This window comes from Centruroides vittatus, unplaced genomic scaffold (genome assembly GCF_030686945.1).
Source record: "Centruroides vittatus isolate TY-2023 unplaced genomic scaffold, ASM3068694v2 contig_391, whole genome shotgun sequence".
Lineage (NCBI taxonomy): Eukaryota > Metazoa > Arthropoda > Arachnida > Scorpiones > Buthidae > Centruroides > Centruroides vittatus.
The window spans coordinates 185,775-205,313 of record NW_027122207.1 but is presented as its reverse complement, the minus strand read 5'-3'; the positions used below and the strand labels follow the sequence as shown (position 1 = coordinate 205,313).

General features: G+C 32.3%; 1 protein-coding gene across 1 annotated transcript in view; it reads right to left on the bottom strand.

Moving 5' to 3' along the window:
- The window catches only part of LOC136975872 (guanine nucleotide exchange factor subunit RIC1-like), a 97,095-nt gene that overhangs the window by 19,640 nt on the left and 57,916 nt on the right, over positions 1-19,539 (bottom strand). The window contains exons 16-24 of the mRNA XM_067271017.1: positions 19,229-19,394; positions 17,457-17,564; positions 15,159-15,271; positions 14,942-15,076; positions 14,761-14,863; positions 13,366-13,469; positions 13,253-13,299; positions 12,987-13,111; positions 11,900-12,042 (exon numbers count right to left, since the gene is read on the bottom strand). Coding sequence (XP_067127118.1) covers positions 11,900-12,042; positions 12,987-13,111; positions 13,253-13,299; positions 13,366-13,469; positions 14,761-14,863; positions 14,942-15,076; positions 15,159-15,271; positions 17,457-17,564; positions 19,229-19,394 — 1,044 coding nt within the window. The remainder of the gene's footprint in view (positions 1-11,899; positions 12,043-12,986; positions 13,112-13,252; positions 13,300-13,365; positions 13,470-14,760; positions 14,864-14,941; positions 15,077-15,158; positions 15,272-17,456; positions 17,565-19,228; positions 19,395-19,539) is intronic.

The window sequence follows — 19,539 nt, the reverse complement described above, 5'->3', positions numbered from 1 at the left end:
TTCCCCCAACTGACCCTAATCTGGTCTCTTGTTTTGGTGTATGTCGCCCTACTTCTGGTAGCTGGTGTGCTTGTCATATATCGTTGTTTCGGATTAATTCAAGTTTCTTGTGGTAATGGAGCCAGCCGATCAACAACCGCAAATTGATTCGGAGTCAGTGAAGATGAGTGTGCCTCTTGAACCTAGTGTTGTCATTGGTTCGCTCGAGGAGTCAATCCTTGAGGAGGCTAGTAGCCAGCTGGGGAGGATAATGAACATTCTGCCTGAAACTTACAGCAGAAACCTTAGAACAAAAGAGAAAAAGGAAGTTAGAATGAGGGTGACACGGTTACATTCATGCGTAGCCCAAATGTTTGGGATCCTACGTGAACTACGCTCGTCTCGGGAGCCCGCTACTAATTCCAGCACTAACAGTGGAGAGATGTCCTACTCTGCGGTGGTGCAAAAAAGCAACTGCATACGTCCAAGCTATACAACGAAGGTGATAAACCAGACCCTCGGCCAAAAGCTGAATAAAGAGGGAACAAGCAGCAGTCATGCTGTTCTAGTCTACGCAAAGGGAGACAGCGACTCAGAACCCAGGCTTGATATCAAGAAAGTAAAGGCTACCATCATGAAAACCATCAAGCCGCAGCAGATTAAAGTTGGGGTAAAATCTGTTAGGGATATCAAGAACGAAGGGATCTGTGTGCGCGTTGGTACACATGAAGAGGGTGAGACACTTATGAATGCTATCAACAGCATAGATAGCATCAGGGGCAAAGTAAAATGTACTGTTTCTACTGGCAGACAGCCTAGAGTTATCTTACTGAATGTACCAAACGCGATCGAGGACAACGATGTCCTCACAGTGGCTTATGAACAAAATAAATGCCTACAAAAAGTTAGCAAGGAGGAGTTCCTTAGTAACAGCAGAATAAGTACTACTATACGCAAAGGAAGAATAAGAGAAAACTGCCGGCATGTAATTATTGCTGTACCACCCTCTATCAGAAAAATTATTGTGACAAATAAACATTTATCTTTGGCCTGGGCCAACATAAAAGCAGACGACTATATCCCAGTCGTCCGCTGTTACAACTGCTGTGGCTACAACCATCAAGCTAGTGGTTGTCCGAGGACCTGAGGTGCAGTCACTGCGCCAAACAGCATCGCTTTGCGGACTGCCGCCGGCTCGAGAAGACTCCTTGCTGCATTAACTGCAAAAAAGCAAATAGTGAGCTTCCAGATGAGAGGAAATTTAGGACAGATCATAATGCTTTTGATCCTGCCTGTCCTACAACTAACAGAATAAAATTTAACACAGTAAGTAGAACCAATTATGGCCAGTAGCTCCCACTCCATCACAACTCAGACAAACAATCAATTGAAGATTCTACAAATCAACCTGCAAAGGGGCAAGGCCCCATCTTCCCTCCTGATCAAGATCGCCGAAGAGCACAACTCTGACATTATAGCTATCCAAGAGCCTTACCTTTACAGTGGCAAGCTTTCTCGCTTCAGTGGCTGGACTGCCATTCCTCCTAAAACCACTCCAACGACTAAAACTGCTATTCTGATCAGGAACACTAACTTGATTGTGCAATTTATGCCCCACCTCTCAACCAATTTCGTTACTACTGGGTCTATTTACATCCAAAACACCATCATATTTATCTCGTCAATATACTGCTCTCCCCTTGAGCGTATTGAACCACTTCTCCACGACTTAGACAGAATCAGCAACACTGTGGCTGACCGGCCATGGGCCATTTGTGGTGACGCAAACGCCAAATCCTTTCTTTGGCATAGTCCCTCGGAAGATCCTAGAGGCTATCTTTTTCAAGAGCTTGTTGCAGTCCTTCACCTTACCTCTTGCAACACCAGTACCCTTCCCACATACTTCTCACCAAGGGGAGAGAGTTGGATCGACGTTGCACTGGCCAACACCCCGATGGCACCGATGGTCAGCTTTTGCTCCACGCTTGATATCCCTAGTGCAAGTGACCACAGGTATATTGAGACGCACCTTAACATCAATGTGGATAGCAGTAAGCCGTCTACTAACGGCTACCACACTCGGTGGCCACTTTTTCAAGACTTAATCCGGGACAATTGGATTATCGACACTCCAATTATAAATATGACCAAAAGTGAAATTGACAACTGTATTACTCGACTGAACAGGGTCATCCTCCATAGCCATCAAATGGCAAGTAAGAAAATCACCAATAAAAAGTCCATGGCCCCTTGGTGGGACAGCGAACTGTCTACTCAACGTACAGAGGTTCACAGGCTTAGAAAGCTATACCGTCGGCAGAACGACATACGCTTAAAGGAGGTTCTTAAAACCCGCTACATCGAGAAATTTAACGCATATAAAACCATGATAAACCACAAACGTCATCAGGCTTGGCAGAGTTACTGTAGCCGTTTTAATACACCTTGGAGTGAGCCTTACTATATCGCCTTTAAGAAGAAAGGCAAGGCGAACACGCCTGCAGCAGTCTTAACCACTGATGGTAACTTTACAAATTCTCTTCCTGACACCATGAGGGAGCTCTTTAGTTATCATTTCCCACATGACATCCAGGACTCGGACAACGACCACCATTATCCCATTCGCACCAGCTTCAGAGCCCCCCCGAGATGAAGGGGATGACAACCCCTTTAGCTATAATGAAGTCTCCCATGCGATAAGGCTAATCAAAATCAAAAAAGCTCCAGGAATTGACAATATCACCGGAAAAATGATTAAGGAGGCTTATAAAGCAATCCCCACGACTTTTATCACCATCTTCAATCGTTGTCTTTCACTGGGTTACTTCCCTACAGAGTGGAAGAGTGCCTCTGTAATATTTATCAGCAAGCGCCCTGATGTCGTGCCTACTTACCCTAGGGACTACAGGCCAATTAGTCTCCTTCCCGTCATGGGGAAGGTTCTTGACAGACTCGTCAATAATAGGATTCTACATCATCTAAGGACAAATAACATTCTAAGTCCTCATCAGCATGGCTTTACCCCTGGAAAGTCGACTATTACTTCATTAACTAAAATTGTTGATCACATTCAGCAGGCAAAGGAGGATGGGAAACACACACTTCTTATCTCGATTGACTTCCAGGGTGCCTTTGACAATTTATGGTGGCCTATGATTCTCCATCAGCTTCGTGCCTACCGTTGCCCAAGGAATCTTTTCCTGATCTGTAGCAGCTTCCTAGAAGACCGCCAGGCAGGCATGTACACCACCACTTACCACCATGTTCACCACGTCACAAAGGGTTGTCCACAGGGCTCCATTGCGGGTCCCGGTCTCTGGACAATCGTCAACAACGATCTGTTGATTTCCCTTAATGGCTCTAACGACGTTCTCATACAGGACTATGCGAACGTCGTTAGAACGGCACTGTCATCTTAGTGTCAAACAAAAACAGTAATAATCTCCCAATCCTTGGTAATGATATTCTCAACAAAGTCTCGAACTGGAGCAAGCGTGTAAAGCTCCCAATCAACTATAGCAAATGTTCTTACATCATTTTCTCTAAAAACACTCCTCTACAAAAAAGCCCAAGGATACTCATTGATGGGAACCGCATACCAAGAGTGACTGAATTTACCTACCTTGGTGTTGTCCTAGAGCAACAACTCCAGTGGACTAGACATATTGAATCAGTTAGTGCAAAGGCTGCTCGGGTCTCAAATGCTCTTTTGAGCATTGCTAAAAACACCTGGGGTGTTGGTTACAAGGCAGCTTGCTATATCTATCTTGGCGCTATCGAAGCCGATCCTTCTATACGCTTCCCCAATCTGGGCCTCAGCAGCGAAAAAAGTGTATATTCAGCGAAAACTCCTAAAAGCTCAACGGATCGCCGCCCTGCGTATCTGTAGGGCCTACCGCACTGCTCCAACATCGGCCTTGCTGGTGACTGCTGATCTCATGCCGGCACACATTAAGGCGAGGATGGCTATGTGGCTGTGGCATGCCTGCAACCACTCAACAAGCTCCTGCAACAGCTGCAAAGACTTTCTTTCCATTCTTGACCAGCAAACTAAAGAGGACCTGAAACACTACACAATAGAAAGTAATTCCTACGAACTTAGCAATAGTCAGGAGTACCCATGGCTCCAAGACCATTCCTCTCAAGTTGAGAAAATTGACATTTCCATCTACACCGACGGCTCACTGCATAGCGGTGGTGTTGGGGCAGCCTTCATCCTTTACAATCACAGAAATAATTTAAATCATAGGTCTGCTTATAAGCTTGGGCCCCACTGCTCGGTTCCGCAGGCTGAGATCCTAGCAATCACTAAAGCCATGGAGCACATACACGAGGAATGGTTCCCTCAGCAGCTGAACATTTGTGTTTACACGGACAGTTTGACTGCCCTCCACTCAATCTATACCCCATTCAAAAGGGGCGAGAACGTCGCTAAGATCCATCGTCTGCTTTCTGCCAACACCCACCACCACACTGTTCACTTCAAATGGGTCCGTGGCCATTCCGGTGTTCCCGGCAATGAGGCTGCCGATCAGCTGGCAAAGCAGGCCGCCAGCTCCACGTTAGGTTACGACTACAGCAAGATACCCATTTCGAAAATCAGGCTCTGGGCTTTCAACCAGGCCTTATCCCTCTGGCAGAAAGAGTGGGACAACGGTGCTACTGGAAGGACAACACACCGTTTCATCCCCAATATTAGTGAGAGACTTAAGTGGAAATTCTTCACCCCAAACTATCGTCTAACCCAGTTAATCACTGGGCACGGCAATTTCAACGTGTACCTGAAGCGCTTTCACATCAAGACAATTGACACCTGTTCGTGCGACAACACCTCTCCACAGGACACGACCATCTTATTTGGGACTGCAAGCTCTACGCGCAACAGAGGATCATACTAATGGGCCACATCCTCAAATCTAACTACAGTTGGCCTTGCCCTCACAACAGGCTTCTGCAGGACCAAGACATTCTCAATGCAGTGAATACCTTCCTGAAGACGACGGCAGCTCTCGACCCACCCCATGTCCAGCATCAAACAAACAACAACTGAGTTCCCCTTCTAATGGACTTCGCTTAACGCGTTTGTCACCTTGTGTTACAGTTTATTCATTCCATTTCTTAGCCCCACACATGTTCAGGTATGGGCTTCGTTCATCACACTACGGTTCATCGTTATCGCACGTTCCTGCTTGTTCTTGTATGTATTGTTTATTACTTAATGTTATACCACTGTAGCACTGTATATCCACTGTATAGCCGCTTCCATTTGCACCCGTGTAACCATTTTCTTGTGTAGTCAAATTTATTTTCTTACTATGTAACTTATTGTTTTAAATAAAATCCTGGTGCGGCTGGTGACCTCCCCTTCCCCTTCTCACTTCTCTTTCACATTTTCATCCCCTTAGGCCTCTGCCACAAATAACTTCCCCTTCTGTCTAACACCTTCTCAATCCTTTTCATCCCCTTTACAGGAAATACCATTGAGTAATGCCTTCTAAACTTTCCACCTACCTATATGCCCAGTCACAGGAAATTCATCCAGAAAAACAAGATTATGATAGAGGCGAACTAATTGACGTGAGATCTCCAAAATTACAAGATTATTTCCACACTGTCCGAGGAATAGACACTTCAACAGCAGAAGAACAAAGATATTCGTTGAAATCCATGTAAGAATTAATTCAAGAAAAATTCACTCAATTAAATACCAAATTACAAAATATCAAAACAGAAGTTAATATACTGAAAGAAGAAAATATAACTTATCAACTGGAATCCAAAAAAATTGCACAAAAACTGGAAGAAATTGATGCACTAAAGATAATTCCCACACTAAAGGTATGCTAGAATTTGAAATAGATCAATTATTAAATGAAAAACATGAACAAAAACTTAGTAATTATAAATTTTCCTTTTAAAACTTCTGAATAAATAAATGAAATAGAACAGTTTATTATAATAGAACTAGGCATAACAAATAGTCCTATAGATAGTTTAATTAAATTAACTAATAATGAATATAAGCCTGTGGTGAAAATTGTATTATCCTCAACATATGATAGAAATTTAATACTTAAAGAATTTTGGTCTAAGAAACCTAAAATTAATTTAGAAGAATGGAAAAAAATAATATTCAAAACAGATCTGTGCAGAAGATCAAGGCTGAAGAGAAAAAAGTTGATTTCAATAGCTCATCAAGGAAAAGCCAAAGGCATCAAATAATAATAAGAGACGATTATTATATAAATAAAGAGACTATCTACACATACGTGGTACGATCCAAAAGTTCAGGGACTGCAGTAATCTATGACAACAAAAGCATGTATTTGAAGTTACAGTGTATGAAATGGATTCTACCAAACCATCTCTACGTGTTCAGGTTAATTTCACCCATGTCATGTGATTAAACCGCAAGCGCTGCTGTTTTCTTCCGGAGATAGTTACCTTTGTTCTGCGACGTAATAAAAGTGGAGTTTCAAGAACAACCACCAACATTTCGACTTTGCCATGGTAGAATCACTGTACACCTTTCTTAGCAATTTTAAAGTCTCCATAGGTGTTTTACCTAAACGCTGACAAAATTTAATGTTGGAGGTTGTTCTTGAAACTCCACTTTTATTACGTCGCAGAACAAAGGTAACTATCTCCGGAAAAAAACAGCAGCGCTCACGGTTTAATCACATGACATGGGTGAAATTAACCTGAACACGTAGAGATGGTTTGGTAGAATCCATTTCATACGCTGTAACTTCAAATACATGCTTTTGTTGTCATAGATTACTGCAGTCCCCGAACTTTTGGATAGTACCACATATGATCTCAACTTAGAAAAAGTTATACAACTAAAGAGTTTTTAGGACTAAGTTAAATGGTTTATCGTATATGCATGCAACAAAATCTTACATTACTATGAATTCTTGGAGTACAGATGATATCACAAACCAAAGAAAATAATAATCAAAAGAGGCATAGATTAGACCAGACGAATATAGTTATAGACATGCCACTAGAAGTTAGATTCAATACTAAAAGCAATAATTCAAAAATTTTCATTGGTTTTTGGAATATTCAAGGACTCCCTAGAAAACTATACATGGACATATTTCACAATTACTTAGAATCTAATATAGTTATTGGTCTTTCTGAAACTTGATTGGTGCAACTAAAAACAAAAGATAAAACTTACTTGAAATGAACATTCTTAGTATTAGAAAGTAAAGGTCAAAGAAATAGTAAATTCAGTCATCCCTCTGGAGGTCTATTGCTGTTAATTTAAAAAAATTTAGGTGAATTGAAGTTTTGGTATGTTGACAACAATTACATCCTAGCTGAATTAGAACTTTGTCAATGTTTATGTACACTCTGAAAAGAAACACGTTTAGGACTCATACTTATATACTTAACACTAACCACCGATAAAAATATCTTACTAGAAATCCAAAATATGATAATACAGAGAACTAATATTACAGATCTGTGGATGATAGGTGGAGACGCTAATAGTCAAATAGGTGAAAAAATGAACACAAAAAATAAAAATAGTAATGGAATAATTGATAATATTAGAATATCTAAAGATAAAGAAATCAACTTAGGAGAAAAATTATTACTAGAATTTGTACAAGAAATGGGTTATATATATTGAATGGAAGACTCCATAACAATTGCCCTGCAGAATACACCTTTCTGTCTCATGTTGGCAAATCCATAATTGATTATATTATTTGTTCAGAATTTGTTCTAAATAAGATCAAGAAATTTAAGGTTTTAAATAATGATATTTCTGACCACTTCCCAATGCAACTAGAATTAGTTGGATTTCCACACAAAAATAAGGAAGACCAAACTAAAAAAAAAAAAAAACAACAGTCAAACCTATAAAAAAAAGAGATGAAAAGATTTAATTTGATAAATTTAAAAATGAATTCAGTAATAGATTGTCAGAGATACTAAACTGTGATAGTAATACTACGGTAATACAGAAATATGATAACTTATGAAAATAATAGACCAGTTCAGTTATAAAATCTCCAGGAACAATAAAATAATACAATTCAAACAAGCTAGGTTTGATAAGAGTTGTTACCTTCATAAGATTAAAGAACATCGTAGCTTACAGTATTTTAGAAAAATGAACTCAGAGTCAGTGTTGAAGGAATATATAAGGAATTAAAAAATTTATCAAAATTTAATTAAAACAAAAAAAAAGAAATATTATTCTGAAATGAGTGACCAATTATTGAAGGCCAGAGATACCAAAAAATTTTGGAAATTTATTAATCAAGACCGTAATAAATCGCAAACTACAGAGCCTAAGTGCTATGTGACATATGATAAGTGGAAGCAATATCTAGTGGAATTTTCTATTACCTATAAAAATAAATACAAAGAGCAGAAACTACAATGTATTATGACTATGATTCAACCAATAACAGAAATATTCAATATAGAAAATTTACATAGATGTATTAAAAAATTGAGAGAGAAAAACTGCTGGTGTTGACTCTATTACCAACTTGATAATCAAAAATTTTTCGATAGAAGGTATTCATGTATTTGCTAACCTTATAATAATTTTTATTACATGGGTACAATACCTAAAAATTGAAATAAAGTCATTTTTCAAATGATATTTAAAAAAGGTGTATGAAACTGCCCAGCCAATTATCGGCCTATCGCTCTTCTGTCTGGGTTCCACAAACTCTTTACAGCAGTATTAATGGAAAAGTTTAATGAGTGGACTGATACTAATAAATTCCTCCATTATACACAGTTTGCATTCACAAAAAACAGAGGTACTCAAATTGCATTATTCACATTGATGGAACTAGTACAATTGCAATTATATAAAAAGAGAGAAAGTCTACACCTTACTTTTGGACATTAGAAAAGTGTATGACTCTGTGGTTATTGCAGTGTTGCTAGATAAGTTAAGTAAATATAGAGCAGATACCTGTATGATTAGAATAATTGACCAATTGTTTGGACACTATGAAGTAATAATAAAACAATTTGACAAAAAAGGCCAGCATTACAAGTGGACAGAAGACTACCCATGGTCCTCACATCTTTTAAATTTTTTTCTATCTGATATAAATGAATGTTTTGAAATAGAAGATGATGGTTTCTATATAGATGGACAAGTAATTCACTCTATATCATATGCTGATGATATCATAATAGTCACACCCACAGCTGTAGGAAAATCAGAAAAGTTCAAGAATATTTTGATAGATTAAAATTAATTATTAACCCAAGCAAATCCTCAATTATGATATTTCGAAATGGTTCCAGACTTGGTAAAAAAAGTACATCATTCTATTTAAATAAAGTACAATGTAAGATAACACAAGAAGTCAAATTTCTGGCAATTTTACTGACTCCCACCCACTCTAACCTTCGAAAGCAATGTAAAGAAGCCATTCACAAATATAATCGACTGATTAATAACATGGTGAAACTTTCTCTCAAATTAAGCTAAAAAATATATACAGCCATTTTAGATTATTTACTTCTATAATTCTTAATGTGATAGCCTATGCCTCACCAATTTGGAGTCTAACAAAATATAAAAAATTTGAAATAATCCAAATATATTCATTCAAAAAATTTTTACTCTGGACTATAACATAGCTAGATATGCTCTTAGAATTGAACTCAATAAATTCAAATTAACTCCCTTCTTTGTAAAAAGATTTATTTTAACTTTCTTTATAAGATCAGAGACAATGGCAATCTACCAACAAAGTTGTTACACTTACTGTATAAAAAATCTTGTCAAAATCCCCAAAAAAGTTCCTGGATTAGTCAAATGAGAAATATTGTCAATGAATATGGAGTTTCTATAACTCCATTGTTAGAAAATTCAGAAATTAGCAATTTAATAAGGAAGAAACTAATCCAAAATACCCTAGAAATTACTTTAGCTCAAGATATTGAAGAAATGCATAGGAGAAAAGAACCTAAATGATATAATATTATGTTGGACTACTCTTTTAATAATAATTATGTTATCTAATATGCCATTTACAATCAAGAAATTTTTTATTCGACTTAGATTAAATACTAAAATGATTATAGTTAACAACAGAATTTATGAATTTTCTAAAATAACCTGCCCAAGATGCCAAGATTTATTTACCAAATATCACATGTTTTATGAGTGTAAAAAGGGACACGAACTAAGAAACAGCAAATTTAAACCAACTAAATTTCTTTAAAGAAGAAAATCAAATGTATAGTTTATTTCATGATGCAAATTCTGTAATGATTTACAAACTATACAATTATGCAAAAACTTTTTGTAATCAACCTCTTTAAAGTTATAAGTACTTGATCTGATTCAACTAATGAATGTAATAAGATGGACTGATGATACCAAATGATATTATTATTGTTATGATTAATGTGAATACTATGTAATAACAGGCTATGGCCTAATATGACTAATAAAAAATAATAGTTGGTAGGAGTAATATCAAGTGAATAAGATAGATGTGAAAGAATTTCTCATCTATGCTTGTTTACTGTTACTTTTATAACTTAATGCATATAAATAAATGCATATGTTAAGGAATAATTTCTTTTTGGTTAAATAAAAGTGCTTCCTTTTTAAACAAAGCTTAATAAAATAATTAAATTATTGGATATAGATTTCATCAATTGTTTTATCTTGAGTGGTTAAAACTCAAAACAATATTTTTTCATCTTCCATCTAATGCAGTGTTTCTCAAACTTTTTTGTCTGGTGGCACACTGAAATTATTAAACAAAATTCATGGCACCCCTATTATTATTATTTTTTTTTTTTTTTGCTTTTTTACGGTTAGTAAAGATATGAAGGATGAAAAGTCTTTGAAAAAAATAAAAGTTTTTTAAAGTAAGTAAGTTTATTTCCAAACATCACAAAAACATTCAAAACAAAAGTTATTATTATAAAGGTATCTGGTGATGAAATGAGCTCTCAATTTTTTATGATTTACTAGTGCTAATTGATTCCTTAGCTTTGCTCATTCCGCAAAACCAGTAACCACTTCTTGATCATTAGAATCTTCACATTTTCTTTTTTTAATGAAAAAATTATTCATGATATTGAATGACATAATTAACTTCAATATTTTATTATAAAATTTAATTACAAGTTAATAATTTATTTTTTCTTGTTGTAAAGAAGAAAAATATTTTTATATGATGCTTTTTTGTTATTGTCTGAACATATAACAATAATAAAAACAACTACTTACTGCATTCAACGCATTTATATTGCACTTCTACTCGCTGCAGGAACAGAAGAACAGACAACTAGTAACTAGTTCGTTTTTTTTTTCTAGTATTTACGTATCGCCAATTACCGAGTCACTGAGACAAGTGGTGACGTAACAAAATTAGTAGAAAAAGCCAATATTCATTTTTTATAATTGTTTTAATTATTTATTTAATTTAATACTTTAATTCCATTATTTTAAGTAATTTTAATTTAATTATTTAAAAATTTCGCGGCACCCTTGTGGGGTACTTGTGGCACCCGCTTTGAGAACCACTGATCTAATGCATGATATCTTTCTTAAATCCATAATATCACATTACCTACTTTACAGAATTAGGTTTTGATATTTAATCATTATCTATCCCTCACTAATGACATTTGATGTCATTAACAAATTTGTTTTTTCTTTTAATCTCCAATAACATTTCATTTAAAATTAAGTACAGTACAATGTCAACAAGATAATAAAGTTGCACATTGATTGTTTTCCTTTACTCAATTCATGAGAGAATTATTTTCAAAATTTTTGTAATTTGCAATCAAATACTTTCAAAAAACAGTTCAATGCCATAGAAAGTTTATGTTATATTATTAATGAAACTTAATTCTATTAAGTTCCACTAATAATATAACTTTTAAAATATAGTATATATACCTGAAATAAATTCCTAGGATTTCCAACAGCTGAAAAAAGATAAGACCATAAAGCTAATTCAGTTTTTCTTGCACACTGTACTACAGTTTGGAGGAACACAGGAAATTCTCTAATAAAATCTATAATTCTTGGTAAAAGAGCATCTACAAAATAAAAATGATGATAAAATATTTTAATAATTTACTTTATGTAAGAATCATAAGAATAAAACTATACAATTCTTTTAAACTTAAGAAAATAGTTTATATATAAGCCTAATTAAAAACTGATAGTCTCAATATTGATCAAATTCAACACTTGAATGATATACATTATATGTTAAAAATAAATTACATTTGAAATTCATTCATGTTCAATAAAACTTAAATACAATTTATTTCTTATACATTATAACTATCTCTATTTTAATGGTATTATTATTGTGGTTATAAATTACTTTATCATCTGTCTCATAAGATTAAATAAGATTTAATTTTTAAGTTAATACAAAAAAATTTCTAGTGCCACGTTTTTATGAATTTTGCTTAAATTCAGAAAATTTTTCTATTAACATTTAAGCAAAAGTTAAAAATATAATGCAATACAACAAAGCTAAATTTAACTGGCTGGATGGCAAAGACAGTTAAGACATCTGCCTACTGCTCTAGGGGACTTCAGGATTGAATCTGAGCAAATCAAATTTTTCAGAGGATGGTCTGTCCTGAGTATGTTAGACCTGTCACTCACCATCTGGCAGTCCCATTGTGAGCATAGCCAAACCTCTTTTTCAAGCCCTATGATGGGCCTGGAAAAAAGGCCATCTTAATGACCACAGGATAAAAAGGGGAAAAAAACTAAAATTTAATGCATACAGAAAAAGAAATAATAAATTTTAAAAATTTAATTATATTTTTTACAATAAATAACAAAAACTATCATGATTATTTTCTAAAAAAAAATCTTTCTACATATTAATTCATAATAGTTGCATTTTATATTCCAAAGAAAAATAAATTATTTCTAATTTATTTTTCAATTTTGGAGGTTTTTAAATTTAAAATAAATAATGATTTTCATCAAATTATATAAAATATTAAAAATAACTGACCAGGAATAGGTTCAGAAGATGTAGCTTCTTCTTCAAGTACTTCATGTAATAAAAGTTCAAGAGAATGAGGAAAATATGGTAATGTTGCACAACTTTTTGCTATTTCCCAAGCATGATATCCTAAACTTTTTGAAAAAATAGCATAAAATCAAAATGCCATAAAAATTTCTTTTATTAAAGAAAATTATATATATATATATATAAAATTTTTTTTAATTATAATTATTAATATATATATATATATATATATATATAAAGAGACTTACTTCCTCTTTAATAACTGTCTTAATATATGATGTAAATAAACTTGACTCTGTAAAAATATAATTTTAGTTATTATTATTAAAAAAAATATTATATTATATAATCAGATACATACTGTTCGAGAAACAATGCATAAAGAATGGGTGGTTGAGCTATTGGCAGAACACAATACAGTATCATTTTCAGCTCCTAATATCACAGCATCTTCAAATAATAATGCTGAAATAAAAATGACTTTTATTAAAAAAATATGTTATTTTCAAATTTTATTAAATTTTTATAATTTCAAAATATTTTATATAAAATATTTACATTTAAATATATTATGATATTTCTATAGTTTAAATTTAAGTAAGTAATTATAATATCAAGAATAAACAAAAAATTCTTAATATTAAAAAATTATATATGTCCAAAACTGTATGAATAACAAATACAAATTAAAAAAAAAATCATGAATTTTCAGATCAAGCATCAGTCACTGTTTATATCACTCTCTATTGCTTAAATCTACTCCAATATATGAAAATCTATATTAAAATCTATTAATATTCTTTTATTTTGTAAAATCAATTACTTGAAAAAAGTACTGGATTAGAAAAAGAATGATATTCATTTAATTTCTAACAGTTTTTAGTCTGTCTGTGACTAGAATTACTATACACCCTCAAATTGGGGAAAAATTAGTCTTCACATATTTTCGCAAATTCCATTTTCACAAAAATTGGGCATTTTCATTTCACTCTAGTGGTACCTCATATAATAATAGAGGTTTTTCTCTATTGGAACAGTGGAATGTTAAATTTAGAATTAAGAAGTTGGCTATCAATTGAGTAACATTTCCACTTCTAATATTACATTTTTAGCATTGTTTTTTGCTTCATGTTTCCAACTTTGATTCCAATCTTTGTTAGCATCTAGTTTTGCATTTTTGTCACATATGGAATGACATGTAGCATTACTTTTTTGTTATGTATAGGTTAACCATTTATGATAATCTACAGTTTATCTATTTAGATTCATCAAAAAAATTGCTTAGTTCATGCACAATAGCAAATTGTTAAAAGAATTAAATCTAGTGACAAATATACATGGACTCAACAATGATTAAAAAAGTGTGAATAAATTAATACCAATATAAACACAAACACCATATGTACTTACTCCAGCAGATGGCATTAATGAAATTACAAATTCTATTTGTGAAATGGTTTTTTTATCTGAGAAAGCACTCTCAAGGCTACTGAAAATGTTTGTAATTCCATCAAATGCTATCTGTTGAAGTATGTATGCATGTATGTATGGTGTTTGTGTTGATGTCAATTTTGAACTGTTCCAGCTTATTGATAAATTAAGTATGAATGACTGCTTTCTGTAGTATCAACATTGTAGGCATATAGTTTAATATTAACAAAACTGATTTATTTAAAAACTGTTACTATCATCAATTATATGAACTTCATATATTAATATCATTATTTATATAATTATAAAAATGAAATACTCTTACCCAAAGGATATATACATATATCAATAGGAAGCATAATCCTTTTTGACATGAAATTATGAGCAAGAGGTTTTTCCCCATCTCTGGGGAATAGTGGAAGCCATACCTTAAAAAAAAATATTTTTTCTTAGAATTTTTTAAAAGCTATACCAAAAAAACTTTAAAACAATTGTTTTTTATTTACTCTCATTCCATGTGAGCCACAAGTAATCCATAAAGCTTCTGTTAAATGTGGAGTTTTCTGGCTGATACGGGAAGATACCCAGACACATTCAACACTGGATGCTAATACTGTAGGTGCACTAAATTGAGGCACACCCTATTTATGATATAATAAAACTATTTATAGTTTGCTATATTTTTATTTTAAACACAAATCAAGTAATTTTTGGAGTCAATACCTGATTATTATTAATTGTGTCTACCTTTCGATGAGCTGGATCTTGCTGAAGTAAAAATAAACGCCCACATACATTTAGAAGTATACTTTCATCACCTTTCTTTGGCCACCTGACTTTAATTTTATATTTATTTAAAAAAATTTTAAATAAATGCCAACAGTAATTATGATCATGCAGTTTATTCAACAATTTATGCAAATTTTTAGAGAATGAATATTATGTAAAAAATTTGAATAAAAATATTTAAACAAAACAATTTTTGATGACAAACATTGTTATGTAATTATAATAATAACTATTTCATCATTTTAATATCATGTTATATACATATATTATACATTATATTAATTGAATAATTTCAAATCAAAGTAAACACCAATTTGTTACTAAATTCAACAAAAAATTCAAACCTTACTGAAACCAATGTTTATTTTCAGTAATGTTTTTGAGTAAAATTTTCTAATTTTCTTCCATCATCAGCAATACAACATACAGATAATCAGTTCTGTAAATTGAATATCTATGTGGTGTAATATTTGTAAACAGTACTCTACTATATATAAGTGCATATACTACAATACATACATATATATTATATATCAATGTAATAGCTAATATCTGATAGAAAAAAAAAAAAAAAAAATGTTTATTTTAGGTTGCAAGATGATAAAAATTTATAATCCAAAACCAGTTTTTGTAATCCCTATTTATATTTATATGTCTACATATATCTATATATGCATACAATACATATATACTGCATATAATCTGCTGCAGACTGAAATCTGCTTTTTTTTATAGAAAAACTTAGCAATTTATAAAACAGCCTGGAAATTTTGGTTCAATTCATAAAAATAAAATTTATTTAAAATTTAGCAATTTAATTTTTGCTTATACGTATATCAATTTTTAAAATATTTAGCTTAAAAAAATAAAAGACAAAATTAAAAGATTTTATGATTAAGGTAATATAAACATGTTTGAGAGGTTATGTAAAAGTAAAAATATTTCTTTCATTTTATTTCTGAAAAAGTGTATTTTTCAGATTGGAGAATATTCACAAAAATGACATGCCAGTGCCATATGAAACTTCATCAATTCTGATTTAAGCCAGAAAAATAAAGGTATAAAATACAGATAAATGTAGACAAAACAGAAAACAAAACATTTTCTGAAACTATTTTCTATTTTTTTTTACATGTTCAGATAATAAAATTTTTGCAGAAATACTAATATCCTCATATAGTTTATTTTTGTTTGAATAAAGCAAGAAAAAGTAAAGCATGTCTTTACTTACTCTTATCTAATATTTGGCATGAAGATCAAACTATATTGTTTTGAATAAAGTATGTAATATGTAAAAAATGAAAGTGTTTTCTGCCAGTAATAATTAAAAATTTTTTCAAATTATTCTTAAACACAAAGTATAGTCAATTTTCGTTGTTGGAATTTTTAAAGTAACACCACTGACAGAGGAGAGGACACTGTTCCTTCTTTACATATTTTAATGTAAGTCGTAGCCTACAATAAAAGATTGATTTGTGTCATTGTTTTTAAAAGTTCACTGGAAGTTTAAGAAGAAATTCTATATAAAAGTTGTTTTTGCAATTGTCTATAATGCTAAACATCGTTTAGTTCTTAACATTTTTTACAAAAAATGTATTTTTTATATGATTACAGCCAAGTGAAAAGCTAGTAGCCAAATTCATTATTGTATCAATGACAATTAATTTTGTGTATTCCACACACACACACACATATATATATACTAAAAAACAGTCTTATTTTTTTTTAGTCATTTATAAGTGATAGGTCAAATATGTTCATGGGCTAAATTTGACCTTGGCAGTGATAATAACTAGTCCTAAATTATGCATTTGACAATTTGAAGCATGGTTTAGACTTGCCTGTAACAGAGTCTTTTTCATAACTTTTATCAATGGTTTTTGATCAATAGGTTTGACTGCCTCTAGTAGAAAGCTTATTTCTGAAAGCAAATTTTAAGAAAGCTGGCCAATGACTTAGACTTTCTGTAACTGGCAGTATGAGTCTACATTTTTAATAATTTTCAAAAATATATATATAAATGTAGAAATTTAAATAAAAAGAATGTATCAACAATTCTATAATTTAAATAAATACTATATATATATATATAAATTGTTTTCTTTGCCACAACACAACATGATTATTCATAATTTATTGTAAATATAATTTGAGAAAAACTATATATATATATATATATTTCAATCAAATGTTTTAAATAATTAAAATAATGATATAATGTTTTATAATTACCTATTTCAGTTCTTAATGATGTCAGTATTGCAGAGACAACACAGGCAGGATGAACAACTAAATTTGAAACATCTAACTCGTGTAGACGAACAATATGCAAAGTTGAATCTAAAATTATATTTTAGATATATTAGAATTATATTTTAATTTATATGACATATTTATCATATTTCTAAATAATTTTCTATAAAATGTTAAAATTTAATTTATTTAATTCAAATGCACTCAGTGATAAACAAACTATTTTCTTTAAAACAACAAATTCAATTTAATTCATACAATTTTCATTCTATGTAATTGTTAAGTAATTACTTTTAAATAGAATTTCTTATTATATACACAGTGCGGCAATTAAATTCCGGGACTGAAGCTATATCTCAGCAACCAGTAGCGACATCTGTTTAAATTTTATGTCATATGAAGTTTGGACATATATGAACATAACCTAAAACTTTTATTTAAATCGGTTGACATTTATCATTGTTTTTGATATTTTGTTTATCAGTTTATTTTGTTACAGGTCGGAAAACAATAATGGAACAACGTGCTGTTATTAAATTTCACGCTAAACTTGGCATAAGTGCCACAGAAACATTCAAAATGATGCAAAAAGTGTATGGAAGTGAGTGTTTATCACGGCCAAAGACTTTTGAGTGGCACAAGCGATTTTTGGAAAGCAGACAATCACTGGAGGACGACAAACGTGTGGGAAGGCCAATAACAATTCAAACAGCAGATTCGATTCAAAAAGTGCAAGAATTTGTATCCAACGATCGCAATGCGACACTGAGAATGATGGAACAAGCATTAAACATCAACAAAGAGACAATACGACAAATTCTTAAAAAAGATTTGGGCAAAACAAAGGTCTGTGCTAAATTGGTTCCGCACACACTAACCCAAGAGCAAAAATTGATGAGACTGGAACATTCCAGAGAGATTGTACGAGCAGCAAATAACAGCTCAACCTTCCTCAAATCAATTGTTACTGGTGACGAGACCTGGTGTTTTCAATATGACCCACAAACAAAACAAAAAGTGCCGAATGGAAGTCAAAATCATCACCTCAAGCCAAGAAAACACGAAAAGTTCCATCAAAAATCAAAATGATGTTCATTGTTTTCTTCGATAGCAAAGGCATCATCCACCGTGAGTTTGTCCCACAGGGTCAAACAGTTACTGCTGCTTTCTACTTGGGAGTTTTACAACGATTAATGGGAAGAATTCGTCGAATTCGACCAGAATATCGCAATTCTGATGACTGGTGTTTGTTACACGATAATGCACCGAGTCACACATCATTGATTGTTCGTCAATTTTTGGCATGAAATCAAGTCTGTGTGTTGAATCATTCGCCGTATTCCCCCGATTTAGCACCATGTGACTTCTCTTTATTTCCAAAAATGAAAATGAAGTTGAAAGGACGCATTTTTAATGATATTGAAACCATCCAAAGAGAGTCTACGCGCATATTAGAGGCAATACCAAAAATTGAGCTTGAGCAGGCATTTGAATCACTATTGAATCACTGTAAAAAGTGTATTGAAGCAGGAGGAGAGTATTTTGAATAATTTAATAAAAAGATTTAAATAAAATTTTGTTTCATTTTTATAGATCCAGTCCCGGAATATAATTGCCGCACTGTGTATATATTATTTGGTAACATCTAAGAAATAATCATTTTTATATTTATTTCAATTACAATTTATATAATTTCAAGATTAATTACCAACAACAAGATAAATGTAAATAGATTCTATTTTATTACTTACTGGAAGATGAATCTTTTTTTTGTAAATGATATAATGTCAGATGAGAATCTGCACAAAAACTAAGTAGACGATCACCAAGAACAGATAACTGAAGAACTTGTGTTGATACTTTGATAACTCTAACAAACTGATTATCTAATTTTGTTTCTTCAGGATACAAACGAATCTGAAAAATAAAAGCATAACATAATAACTGATTAACTAACATTTCATATTCATCAAAATAATTTTATATTTAATGATATATTATTTATAATTTCCATTCATTTTATGATAAAATTATTGAAAATTAATTTGTTAAAGATTATATA